Here is a 14,141-nt window from a genome sequence, read left to right as displayed (position 1 = left end):
GCCTACAGCATGTGGAAGTTCCCAGGCCAGGGACCAAACCCATGCCACAGCAGCAACCAGAGCCTCTGCAGTGACAAAGCTGGATCCTTAACCCACTGAGCCATAAGGGAACTCTGAGAATCCACTCTTAAAGGGCACACACAAAATCTCACATGTTCCTGGACCCAAGTCAGAAGCAGTAATTTGAAAGAGGCCAGGGTTAAACCTCTCTCTGCAGGAGAGGCAGGAGGCAAATGGAACCCACCATGGGGACAGAGACACTGGTGGCAGCCACTTGGGGGAGCTGGATCTACCACAGGGACAGTGATACAAGTGCCATTTTGGAATTCTGCCTCTAGCTTATAAGCACCAGGACCCAGCCCCGTACATCAGCCTGTTGACACCAGTACCGGAACGTCTGTGTCCTCATCCAAGCAAATAGACAAGGACACAGTCCCACCACCAGCAGTTTGGCTGCCTTAGGACCCCCTGAGGTACAGCTGCTACAGGACCTGGCCCTGCACATCAGAGGGCCCAGGAACTGGCCCCGCCTACCAGTGTGCTAGCCCCAGCCCTGGGATCCCTGCAGAGCCCCATAGCCAGCTGCTACTGTGAGCAAGGCTGGGACTCTGCACAGGGCAGAGCGTGGCAGCCGACCAGACCACGGGCCAGTCACACCTACCAGACTGCCCACAGCGGGCTCACAGTCAGCCTGCTACAGCAGGAGGACCCATGCAACCCATATAAGGGGCGTCTCTAGAACATAAAGCTCCAGTGACTAGAGGCAGGTAGGCTGCTGGGATGCAAAGGATGCCTCCTACGAAAGACCACTTCTCCAAGCACAGGGCACATAATGAACCTACTAAATACAAATTTAAAATAAATGTATCCTTAATGAGGTAACATTGGTTTATAACAATGTAAGTTTCATACATACAACAAGGTATATCTGCTTCTGTATTTGCTATAGCATGCATACCACCAAAACTTTTATTTCTATCCATCACTGTACAGTTGGTCCCCATTACCTGTTTCACTCTCCCCACTGCCCCTTCCCCTCTGGTGACCACTACTTTTTCTGTCTGCATGTTTGTTTTTGTTTGGTTCAGTTTGTTCACCTATTTTGTTTTGTTTGCCTGTTTGTGGTTTATATTCCACACATGAGTGACATCATACGGTATTTGTCTTTCTTCATCTGACTTATTTCACTTAACATAGTACCTTCAGGCTCATCCATGTTGTTGCAAATAGAAAGATTTCATCAGCTGGAACTGCATCATCTCTGATATTTAAAAACCAATATCTTATAAATACAGATTGCCTTGCTTCTTTATTGCTAGTATAATCCCTCTTCAACCTCACTGAAACCTTTACCCATCTCTCTTTACTCATTTTGTTAGCCTCCTTTTCTTCTGCAGGTCTACTTGAGCAATTCCTGGAAATGATTTTAGTCAGAGCCCTTTGACATTTGCTATAACTGTTTTCTCAAACAATGATGACAAACTCTTGCAGACTTCCACAAATAGACCAAATCACTTGCAGTTCCCTAAGTAAACCTCAATCACATGCTGTACTTTCTGTGTAAAATGCCTTTTACCTTTTAATTCTTATTCATACTTAAAAGCTGAACTCAGGCTATAGCTCCTCTAAAAGCTTTCAGAACAAGTTTTTTCCACACCTTAAACCAAGATAGGTTAAATGTTCTCTCCAGCCCCACCCCTACCTCCAATTGCTTCAACTGCACACATATTTAACAAGTATATTATCTGAGGAGTTCCCGTCGTGGTGCAGTGGAACTGAATCCAACTAGGAACCATGAGGTTGCAGATTCGATCCCTGGCCTCGCTCAGTAGGTTAAGGATCCGGCATTGCCGTGAGCTGTGGTGTAGATCGCAGATGCAGCTTGGATCTGGCGTTGCTGTGGCTGTGGCGTAGGGCAGCAATTACAGCTCCGATTAGAGCCCTAGGCTGGGAACCTCCATATGCTGCAGGTACAGCCCTAAAAAAACAAAAAGACCAAAAAAAAAAGTATATTATTCGAACAATATTTATATTTAATATTAATAAAGGGTTTTAATGCTGCAAGAAGTCTTAAATATCATTTATGCTTGTCATTTTATAGATTAGTCATTCTGAAACTAAAAAATTAAATGACATAGCCATGGCTATCAACCAGATCTTATAAAAGAAAAACAAACCTCATTATAAAATAGACTTAAAAACAGAAAAACAGAGTTCCCGTCGTGGCGCAATGGTTAACAAATCCGACTAGGAACCACGAGGCTGCGGGTTCGGTCCCTGCCCTTGCTCAGTGGGTTAACGATCCGGCGTTGCCGTGAGCTGTGGGGTAGGTTGCAGACGTGGCTCGGATCCCACATTGTTGTGGCTCTGGCCTAGGCCGGTGGCTACAGCTCCAATTAGACCCCTAGCCTGGGAACCTCCATATGCCGCAGGAGCGGCCCAAAGAAATAGCAAAAAGACAAAAACAAAAAAACAAAAAAACAGAAAAACATTCCAGTACAATCTCTGCAAATACACAGGAGACTTTTATGGATTTATGACTATCTGTTGATCCACCAAAGATCTGTTCTTGAGGTGAGGAAAGAGGGAGGGCGGATGGTTTGCAGCTTTAAGGCTAATTTCATGTATATTGTACAACAATCCTTGTAGTAACTGCTGTAGTTGATACTATTTCAGTTGTATTTGATTACTATATATTTAACATATAAGGCTTATGCTTTAAATTATAATCTCAGGTCTAGCTCAGAACCCTACAGCCTATATAACATGCATATGTGTGAACTTGATCAACCTGTCTAAGAAGGGGTATTTTCTTGTTCATTCACTCCTCAGTTCTTCTTAATTTTTATGAATGGAGGAGAAAAAGACTTAAATACTGTGTGAGATGGGGAGAAGAGGCATTAACAGCTTGAATATCTAACTAGATAGACAATAGTTTTTATTTTCTTATAAATAAGGTAGGAAGTAGCATCTCCACCCTTTCGACTACTTGGAAATTCTCTTAGATTAATAAACTGCTTCTAAAAAGCATATAGGAGTTCCCTTGTGGCACAGCAGGTTAAGGAGCTGGCTCTGTCACTGCAATGGCTTGAGCTGCTGCTGTGGTGAAGGTTCAGTCCCTAGCCAGGGAACTTCCACACGCCATGGGCACAACCTAAATAAATAAATAGCAAATAGTGATCCCATTCATAATTTGAGATTTTTTTTCCTAATTATTTGTCATTTAGTAAACACTTCTTTAAGTTGCAGAACATCATATTAAGGAGAGGAGCTAAAAGTTTGGCTTTCTTAAGTCATTGCAGTACCATATTTCTTAAAATCTACATAGAAAAAACAACAACATGTTCATTGACATATACCTTACTGCATCACACACCTTAATTTAAATCTTAGTTTTCTGACCTGGAATGTCGGAGGCTGTCCTTTTTGTTTTTTGCAGAACACAATGTACATTCACAGCCAACCGCATGGGGCTTAGGTAGAGATACATCCTGTTTTAACAACATTGTAAGAATTTCATAGTTGTTACGATGAGCAGCTAAAATGACAGGTGCAACATCCATAGTTGTTGAATACTCAGGATTCTGAATTCGCTCCATGAGTTTCTGAAAAATATTTATATAAATGCCGAAAAGTTACTATCTGTACCTTAAAAATACACTTATCTGGAGAACAAAATAAAAAAATAGAAGGCACAAAGAACATAAAAATTACTTTAAGGAATATGATAAACATTTTACTAGAAGTAAGCTTTTGTCAAAACCTCAAAACTTTAGTTAATAAATGCACTATAATCATGACAGACAAAAATCTTCATTAGGAAATATTCATACAATCAGAGCTCTGTTTTCATAGCAAAAAAGAAATGTGGATTTATCTAGAGAAATACTTTAGGAGAATGTACTTCATTTTTACAAGATTATGGAGACATGCATGACAAGGATAAAGAATAAGAATTTTAGAAAAAGGATATAATGGAAAAACATAAATGTTAAAAATAGGCATAGAGAGTTTCCGTTGTGGCTCAGCGATAACAAACCCAACTAGTCTCCATGAGGACACAGGTTAAATGCCTGGCCTCGATCAGCGGGTTAAGGATCTGGCGTTGCCATGAGCTGTGGTGTAGATCGCAGACGCAGCTTCAAGCTGGCATTGCTTTTGGCTCTGGCGTAGGCTGGCGGCTACAGCTCGGATTAGACCCCTAGCCTGGGAATCTCCATATGCTGCAGGTGCGGCCCTCAAAAGACCAGAAAAAAAAAAAAAAAGGCAGAGTATAAACGCATGAGAAAAAAATTTTGAATTTCACCTCTATGGCAAAACATTATCACATTGATAGCAGTGAAGTTACTTGAAAGGGATAAGTAAATAGGAGGCACTCTTCATTTTATATAATTCTCTGCATGTTCTCAAATACCACCTACACTACTTTTCTGTTACAAATGCACAAAAACAGTAACAATCATAGCTAGTGAAACAAGCATTTTACATTTATCATCTCATTTAATCCCCACAACAGCCTGTAAAATTGAGCATTATAATCCCCATGAAGAAACTGAGGCTCAGAGAATTTAATGTGCCCGAGCCACACAAGAGTGGCAAAGTGCAGAAAGAACCCAAGTGTGTACTCTTCTGGAGGCTGAGCTCCTTTCACTACATGGGCTCATGCCTGGTGAATGCATGACATGAGAAAAGAAACATTATAAGTAAGGATCTGGATTAAATTAAAAAGGTTGGCTATTTTATGACAACTGCATATTCTTTCCAATATTTCTCACTTTCCCACAGATGTTTTCCTTTGAGCTATTTGATTCCACCACAGTATAAGTTCATCAAGTTCATAGTTTATTTTTGTAATTTTTATTAATAATGTAAAGGTAGTGCACACATTATAAAATGTCTGAAAAACATAGAAGAAATGATAAAAATATCCATATTCCTACTACCCCACCATCTTAATAGTACTTCCTTCTAGTCCTTTCTCTACCATACCTGCTTTTAAGGGCAACTTTGGCATAAATGATTTGGCACCAATGATTAAAAACAATGAACCTTAATATTTTGAAGATCGAGGACCCTTTTAATGACTCATAAAGTTATAACCCAGAATTTCCTGGGAAAAAAATTTTATGTACAGAATTTCCCATGCAATTTAAGGAACTTCATACACTCAATGTTCAAGATATTTTATTTTGCTAACTTAAACAGCACTACCACAAACATCTTAATGAATACAACTTTTTTTCAAAATTTAGGAAAACCACACTAACATAGAACCCCTGAAGTAGAGTTATGAACAGCTTTAAAGCTTTTGACACATATTATCAAAGCCCTTTTAATAGTTTACATTACCAATAACTGAAGAATGTACCCACATAACAAGTTTACTCACCAGCACTGGGCATGTTTACTCCCAATTTATGAGAGAAAAAATTATCATGAAATGTTAATTTACTTTTCTTTGATTACTGGTAATTTTAATATTTTCTGACATAGTTATATTTTTTCCCTTTTATGAATAGTTTGTTTATATACTTCCCATTTATTTGTTGGGAACTTCATATTAATGAATTTATTTTAAAATTACAGAGAAATCTAAAAATTTACTCCATTACAAAAAAGAGGTTGTAAAGAGAAGAAAACTATATTTAATCCCTCAAGAAAAAAACTGGTCCTCATTTTTCCTATGAAACATATTTAACTATAAAAAAATACTATTAGAGATAGATTATTAAAGTCCATAATTTCATTACTCATAATCTACATAGTATCAAAAGAAATCTCTGTATTTGAAAGCCAAAATTTATCAAAAGACAGTTTTGATAAGCTAAAAACACAGAATGAATTCACTGAGATGGTTAAAAAAAAAAGTATATGAAAACACTTGACAGTGCCTCTCTAGAAGTAATAGGGCCATAACAATGTGATCTTGCTGTCACTAGAAGGATTCAAGCAAAGGCTGGATAACTTTTTTTGTTAGAGACAGTGTAAAAGTATTCTTTCACCGAGTAGGTGAGCACTGCCCAGCCTTACAACTCAAGATTTGATTGGCAGTGGTAACAGTGATGAAATAGTATCAGTCAATTGCTCCAGTATCCGGGCACATTACACCTACCTTCCCCAAGAGTGTAAATGGGTCAAAAGGCTATAAGGTGGAACAGGTATACAAAAATATACTAGTAACTGCAGGAGAGGTGATAGAAAACTGAATAGGATTCTAGAGAGGAGCTATACTCTTAGCCCTTTTTTTTTATTCTTGTTGGTTTTTTTCTCACCATCTAAACTAGCTGGAATTAACTTCTGGAGAAAATCATGCTTACCCAGACTTTGTAGTAGTTTTCAATGAGAGTTAAATATTTCAGCTAATATATGATAAAGGATGCAGTTCAGGGGAGCTTCTCATTGTTCTCAGATAATGGCAGATAATCAAGCAACCAATTTATAATTCTTTTATAAAACAATATTTTTCTTCTGAGTATAACCAGTTTACACTCCCAGAAACTATTCTTACTGATTATGTCACTACATCCTCACCAATAATGAATATTGTAACTTGTAAATTTTGATATACAACAAATATCTCATTTTTGCCATAGAATTTATTTGATTATTAGTAACTATCTTCTTAATTACAAAAATAATAAAAAAAAATTACCCTCAATTTGGCAATGAGGTGACTGCTGTTAGGCAACATTTTGCTGAATTTCCATAGTTTCTTTCCTATGAATATTTTTAACCTTGCCATCATATTTTATGTACAGTTTACTATGCTCATTTTTTTCATTTCCCACATCATATTTTTCATTTTCCTAATTATTTCTTTAAAAATACCATTTTAATAATATGTAATTATTTATATTTCCAATCTTCTATTTTGGGATGTTCAGATTATGTCACACGGCTTTTTCATTGCTACAAATAAAACTACAATTAATATTTTTGTCCGCATTTTCTGACCATTTCCTTGACAAATTGCTAGAGGAGGAAACACTAGGCTAAAGAATATGAACATCTTTCCTGTTTATGACACAGCCTGCTAAAGAGCTTTTCAAAATACCCTCCCTTCTAGTGATGGTATTACTCTTTTGCCATCAATGGTTATTTTTTTTAATCTTTGCTAATTTAATAAGCAAAAATTAACACCTCGTATTTGAATATTAGTGAGATTTAATATTTTGTACTTTCTTTGAAGATCTTTTCATGTCTTTTATTGATTTTGATGATTTTCATCAATTCCTCTAACTTACAAATTTGTGATATATGCTGAAAACATCTTTTGAAAGTTATTCATCTGCTTTCTAAATTTTGCCTGATATCTTTATTCCAGAAATTTAACTTCTATACAGCCAAAGGCTATACCACTATGATTTCTGTCCAAAATCCTTCCCTCCCATTCAGTTAAATATTCATGTACACTTTCTTCAAGTTTTATGGTCTCATTGTTTATATTTAATTCTTACATTCACCTGGAAACTAATCTTCATTTTCAACTTAAACTGCAGAAAATGTTTCAAACTAAAAATAGTGGATCATGCTAACAAAATTACAGAAACATCACTATTTTAAAAGTTTCCTGAGCGCAACATTAATTATTCTTGCAAGTATCTTACTTTCTTTGGAGCAGTATTTTACAAAAAAAATCTATTTCTTTAGAACAAAATTAATTGGGGGGAGGGAGAAAAAAATGGCAATGGGGCAGGAGAACTATTTGAGTTTAAAAATCCAAATTAATAAATATTTAAGAGTACTAACTACTATAGTTGGTCTTGATGATCGTTTTGGTCGATGATTAAGTAGTATATCAACAGCTCCCACTACTTCAGAGTCGATTGCCACCAAAAGTGCATCTGCGGACTTTAAAAAAAAAAAAAAGGTTAAAAATGAAAATGGAGGCTAAAAATGTAAACTAATTATTTTTACTAATTCATAACTAAAACTATTTTTTAAATTTTAAACTGTATTATATACAGTAATACTAAATTTTCAAAAACTTAGACGGTCCAAATAGTACATCTGCTTGCCTCAGCAGTACTTCTGTGTACCACAACATACACATTTTTGTCCTGGTTTCACCGCATAAACTGACAAAATAATGAATACTTGATAGAGGGGTTTATTAATGAAACAGTGCTGATCCATGCACTATTTAAAGTTGAAATGTTATTTTTTTTAAAGATCCTTAATCTTGCACTTTGGACCCAAAGAATTTTAACATTCCAAATCTAAAAAAGAAATTGCCAAGAACAATTACTATGGGTAAAAGATTGTGTTCAGTCTAATAAAAATGGTAATCAGTGCAACCATGAGGCTAGGGGACAGTGGAAAACATGTGCACAGAAGGAAGAGCCCTCTGTTTTCATCTTTAAAGCACACGTGGCTGATTGAAATGGTACAAATGTGACAATGTGAGATTAGCAATCTTATCAAGTAAAAATCACAAAGAATTAGGTTACCAAGGTCCTTAGAGACAAGAAGGAGAAGTGACTTTATAGCTCTACTCCCAAACTATAGCTCATTTTGAAGCTCCAACTTTTATAGTAAGAAAAAGTAAATAAAAGTTGAGGAAATGGAGAATTTCCAACTCTGTGTAACAAAGTCTACAGTCCTATTATGACACTTGGCAGCAACCACGACATCAGGTTTTGGGTTTCTCTTTGTTGTTGTTGTTTTTTTTTTTAATGAAAGCCATAAAGGCAGAAGGGGAAAATGGGATAAATAATGATTTAATCTAAGAAAATGACTGATTATATTCCATCTGTACATTTTTTAAACTAGTATAATTGTTAAATATTTATATCAATGTTCTCTCCCTTAAAAATAAAATTATATGTGATCTTTAATATACTTTGTAGCTGAAAAGAATAAAGCTCTCATCTACGTTAGGTAGATGTCAAAACTAGGACTAAAAACAGTGGACTTTATCTGGACGTCTAAAAATAGGACTAGGCACCCCAAAGAAAAGGTTGGGGGTCACATTCAATCATTAGGAACTGCCTAAGTATTCCTACAGGAAAAACTCCCCATCTTCATGGGAAATATAATTCAATATTTTATACTTTAAAATTTTAGGGTTCATTGGTCTGTAGCCTATTCTTTAAAATCTGCATTATCACTGCCTGCTTTGCAAACATTTCTCTTCAGCTTTTACCAAAGTTCTTGGTCAGGTGAAGCAAACAAACAAAAAGAACCATGTGTTCACTACTACTAAACATTTCATTGATGACTTTTAATTTTAACCTATAAAGCTAACTATAGTAATGCCACTGCTCTCAAAGTCATAACAAGAAGCAACTCTGATCATCTGAAACATAACCATGGATCTAGCTCCAAATTTCTCCCAAGACCATATTGAGCTTCACAAACTAACTGTACAGGCATTACTTCCTATGCCTCAGCCACGTTGACTTAGCGCTACCTATAAATTATGGATATTTGGCTTTCCCAAGTACCCTCCAGGTCTTTACTGAAAAGGAAACAGCTATACTACAACCAACAAAGAAAGGAGAAAGGCCAAAAAAAATTGCTAAAAGTTGATCATTGAGAAGACAAAATATCAGCATGGCAAAATCAGTATCAATAAACAGCAGTCTGAAGCCATTTAATGTAAGGCAAAATGTGTCAGTAGTTTCAGACTATATGAAGCCAAGGAAAATGATTACACTCTCAACGATTCCCACTTGTGATGGTAAAGTTAAGTTATATTCAGATATACTATTTAGTAAAGAATAAAGAAAGATTCATGTTAAGTCTTTCGATGCTTAAAAGGATAAGCTTCAGGTATAAAAATATGTACTTACATAAAAAAAAGTCATATAAATAAGGAGTTGCCACTGACTTACTCTGCACAAATACCATGTTACTTGATATATCAAAGTCAGTTCTGAAGAGGAAAAAAAAAGTGTTTTAAATTATTTTTAAAATATCTATAGGTATACAAAATGTCATTTGTTTTGCTTCCCAATTTCTCACAGATATTTGACCATTCCTTATTAAAGTCTAGTCAATACATTTTTATTATGTATTAATGAGGTTACTATCTTCCCTCTCACCTCAAAATTTGTCTTTTCAACAATTCCCATACTCTTTCCTCCAAGCTCAGAGTAAGAAGCTACTTATTACCTTCTCAAAGCTAAAATTTCCACCTTAGTATTCTATTTAGTGCTCTTTTCTATAGGACCTTGGTCCTTCATTTGCAGGAATACCAGTCCTAGACCCCACTTCCCCAAACATGAAATACTTCCTCACTCTTTGCTAACTTGACTTGATCCTATCTTTCTCTTACCATCAGAATTTTCTTTCACTCTGCCAAACTTCTCAAATTAATGAGTATCATTTTCTCTAATTATAATTTGCCAGTGTTTCAAAATCCAATGGCCTCTCCCACCTCTGCGTATTTCTTGATTTCTAAGCAACACAGTAAAACCGTATCCTTGGTTCTCACAATGCTGCATTATCCTAACTCCTTTTATGAAACCCTTTATTAATGTTGATGCTCCCTGAGAAAGAACCAGCACTAGTTGTTTGCTCTTCTCTGTGATTTCATCTACTCTCACAATATTGGATCATCCCTATGCCCACAGCTGCTACATTACTCCAACCCAACCTCTCCCCAGAGATGTAAGCTTTCCACTGGAAATTGCCTGATATCCCCAAAATAAACAAGGCTAAAAACAGAATTCACATTTCTCTGTCCCAAGCTTGACTTCTCAACTTCCTATTTTTCTTTCATCCTTCTCCCAGTAACCCAGGTTTAAGATTTTCAAATCATCTGGGACTCTTTCTCAATTCCCCATCCAAATGTAAATGCTAAATTTTATTATTTCTTCTTTCATAATAGCTCTCACATATGCCACTTCCTCTCCCTATTCTTACAGCCACTATTCTGGTTCAGGCTTTCACCTTTTCATATCTGGATTACTATAAAAACTGCTTACCCAAGCTGTTTACAGTCTTCCCCACTTTCCCATTGTTCAATCTATACTGAACACGGCCATTACGTTAGTTTTTCTAAGATACCATTAGACCCATCACATACTTTCTCAAAAATCATTTAATGATCCCACCATCTGTCACACAAAACCCAAATTCTTCGGCCTGCCATCCAACTCCTTTTCATCAGTTTTGTTTTAGCTATTTTTCCAGGTATTTCCCATTACTTTCTAACCTGAATATTGTGATCAAAAATTCACTGTCTCAAAAATATACAAGGTATGTGCCTTTGTTTACAGCCTTGCCCACTTCCTGTTCCCCACCCATCTACACATTTTTTTAGCATAGTTTTAGGTAGTAAGTTAAAAGCATGGACTCTGAAGCCAGAACTAACATTTATGGAGTGACCGCAGCCCTGTTACTGACAATTCCTGTACCTTGGTTTTCTCCTCTATAAAATGAGGATAATAACACCAATCTTACAAGGCTGTTGTGAGGATTAAGGAAGTGAATATATTTAAGATTCCTGGCATACAGCAGAACCATATAGATATTAGCAATTATTAATATTTCAAGGCTGAGCTCAACCGACAATCTTTCATGTAAACTTTCTTTCATGTAAGCTCTAGTACACAGTAATCTCTTTTCTATTTCTGAAACATTTATTGTTAATCACTGAAGTTTAAATATAAAACAAAGTTTCTCCATAGTGACACTATTAACATTTTGGGCCAGATAAGTCTTTGTCGTTGGGGGCTGTCTTGTTCACTGTAGGATGTTTAACAGCCTCCCTACCTTCTACACACCAGAAGCCAGAAGCTACCCATCCCCCAGTTGTAAAACCAAAAGTGTTTCCAGACATTGCCAAATATCCCCTGTGAAACAAAACTGTCCAGTTGAGAGTCACTAGTATAACACAAGATAAAATACATGAAGGCACTTCATAACCTCAAAGAAACACACAAGGGTCAAGTATTGTTACCACTCGGCATTTATGAAATATATTTTTGTAATATTTGATTTAAAATTCATATATATACCTTCATTGTCTGATTAGTTTTAACACCTTTTAGTTACTCATGATTTACTTATTCAGTTTCACAATCACACCCAACCAAAGGCCTTGAACATCTGTTGATGGGTAGATAGGACGGAGGTAACCTGAGAGAGAACACAGTGAACTGGAAAGAGCATGGGATTTGTAGTCAAAAGATTAGGTTCAAATCTTAGCTTTACCCTTATTTATTTTAGAACTTTGGGCAATTCATTACAGTCTATGAGCCTCAGTTTTCTGATTTATAAAATATATTATCTATATAGGCTAGCTATGTGACCAGGCATGTGGAAGAACCATGTATATAGCAGAAATTTTATATACATAGAATTTTATGTATAAAAAGACAAAAATGATTATTATACCATAATACTTCTTTTATATAGAATCATCAGAGACTTTCTTTGCAACTTTATTTCTAGGTAACTGAAGCTTATGCCTTTAAGTGTTTAACTTCAAAATTTAAACTATTTTGATGGAAGTCTGCTTTCAGAAGTACTATATGTATTCTTCTTTCTTCTAAAGCAATATAAACTGAATATAATTTAACTTTCCCCTACTGACTCTGGGCCATTGTTACTAACATTAATTATCACTCTAATATACACTTCCCTCAGAGATTATCAGGTATATAATGCTGTTGACCTCTTTAAATAGAGTCAGAGGTACCATGCCTCATTTTTTCCTACTGCAGCCCTCATGCCCCTTCTTTTGCCCCTTAATTCTCCACAGATTAGAAGACTAAGAAAGTCTGTTAGAGTGTAATCTAAAATGAGAAAAAAATAGACTTTGAAAGAGGACTCCAGAATCACTCTATGACAAAGTTCATAAATGGGAACTTCATAGCATCTACCCCAGCTGCTCAGATGTATTTTTTACTACTTTCTGGTTTTCAGTGGTGTTCTGGATAACTAAAATTTCTGGGAAAGCATTTTTTTTTGGCCATGCCTATGGCATGCAAAAGTTTCCCAGCAAGGGATTGAAACCACACCAGAGCAGTGACCAGAGCCACCGCAGTGGAAATACTGGACTCTTAACTGGTAGGCCACCAGGGAGTTCCAGCAAATTTCTTCCTGCTCTAAGTATGTATACATAGAGACAATGCCACATGTTTGAAAACATATATATGTATCATATTCATATGAAATGTACATAGGACTAACCTTATTTTTTTTTTAATCTTCTATGAGTGCTTCCTAATACCAGTCCAAAAAAAGTCTCATAAATTTAAAGCTACAACATGGAGTTCCCACTGTGGCACAGTGGGTTAAGAACCCAGTACTGCTGTAGCTGTGGCATAGGTCACAGCTGCGGCTCTGATTTGATCCTTGGCCCAGGAACTTCCATATGACATGAGTGGAGCCAAAAAAATAAATAAATAAAACAAAGTGAAAGTTACAACAGAGCACACAATCATACTATTTGAAAGAAAAAAAAAGCCAAAATTAATATGATAAGTTCCATCATAAGCAAATCAAAAAAGGAAAATAATATGAAATTTCCTTCAGATCTCTTAACTGAATTCTTTCAAGACATACACAGTTTTATTATCTGAACTGATACGAAGACAAGCAGAAAGGTCAATATTTTCCAGTTTAAAAAAATCCATTCACCTTTAGTTATAAGCAAATACTAAATTTCAGACAAAAAGGAAAATCTAATAAAACTTAGGAGAAAATCAAAGTCAAACTGAAAATTGCTTTGTAGGTGAGGAGCATTCTGTTCTGAAGCTTGTAAATTATATGGGCTACAGAAATACCTGTTCCACTGACACTTCCAGAACACTTGTACTATTTTTAGATATGTAAGCTAAATAGTAATAATATAATAAAAACAAAGTCACCTTTAAAAAGTCATCATAATTACTTCTGTTGGATGTTTTAAAACATACAAGATAAAGGGGGAATGAAAGCTGGGAAGGAAAAAATAAATCAATTCAAAATATTATACTTTTTAAACACGGCTTTCTTTGGTTTCTTTTTAAAATTTTAGTGGCTCAGAACCAAATAAAAGGTGAAAGAAAGAGAGAAGAAAAATAGAGAGGAAGAAAGGAAGGAAAGAAGGAAAAAAGGGAGGGAGGGAAGATGGAAACCAGAAAGAAAGAAGAAAACATGGCATATCTAACAGTACTTAAAAGCTACTGGACAAAATTATCTAGCCT

At 35.8% G+C, this 14,141-nt stretch overlaps 1 protein-coding gene across 9 annotated transcripts in view; it reads right to left on the bottom strand.

Annotated features, from left to right (window-relative positions):
• Nucleotides 1–14,141, bottom strand: part of TRPC1 (transient receptor potential cation channel subfamily C member 1) — a 62,077-nt gene that overhangs the window by 35,130 nt on the left and 12,806 nt on the right. For 3 of the 9 annotated variants that reach the window (XM_021068260.1, NM_001145751.1, XM_021068264.1), the window contains 1 exon segment: nt 3,403–3,605. In XM_021068260.1, coding sequence (XP_020923919.1) covers nt 3,403–3,605 — 203 coding nt within the window. 9 annotated transcript variants of the gene reach the window in all.

Source organism: Sus scrofa, chromosome 13 (genome assembly GCF_000003025.6).
Source record: "Sus scrofa isolate TJ Tabasco breed Duroc chromosome 13, Sscrofa11.1, whole genome shotgun sequence".
In the NCBI taxonomy this organism is placed as follows: Eukaryota; Metazoa; Chordata; class Mammalia; order Artiodactyla; family Suidae; genus Sus; species Sus scrofa.
Note: the sequence above shows the minus strand (reverse complement) of the source record. Positions and strands in the feature narration are given on the sequence as shown.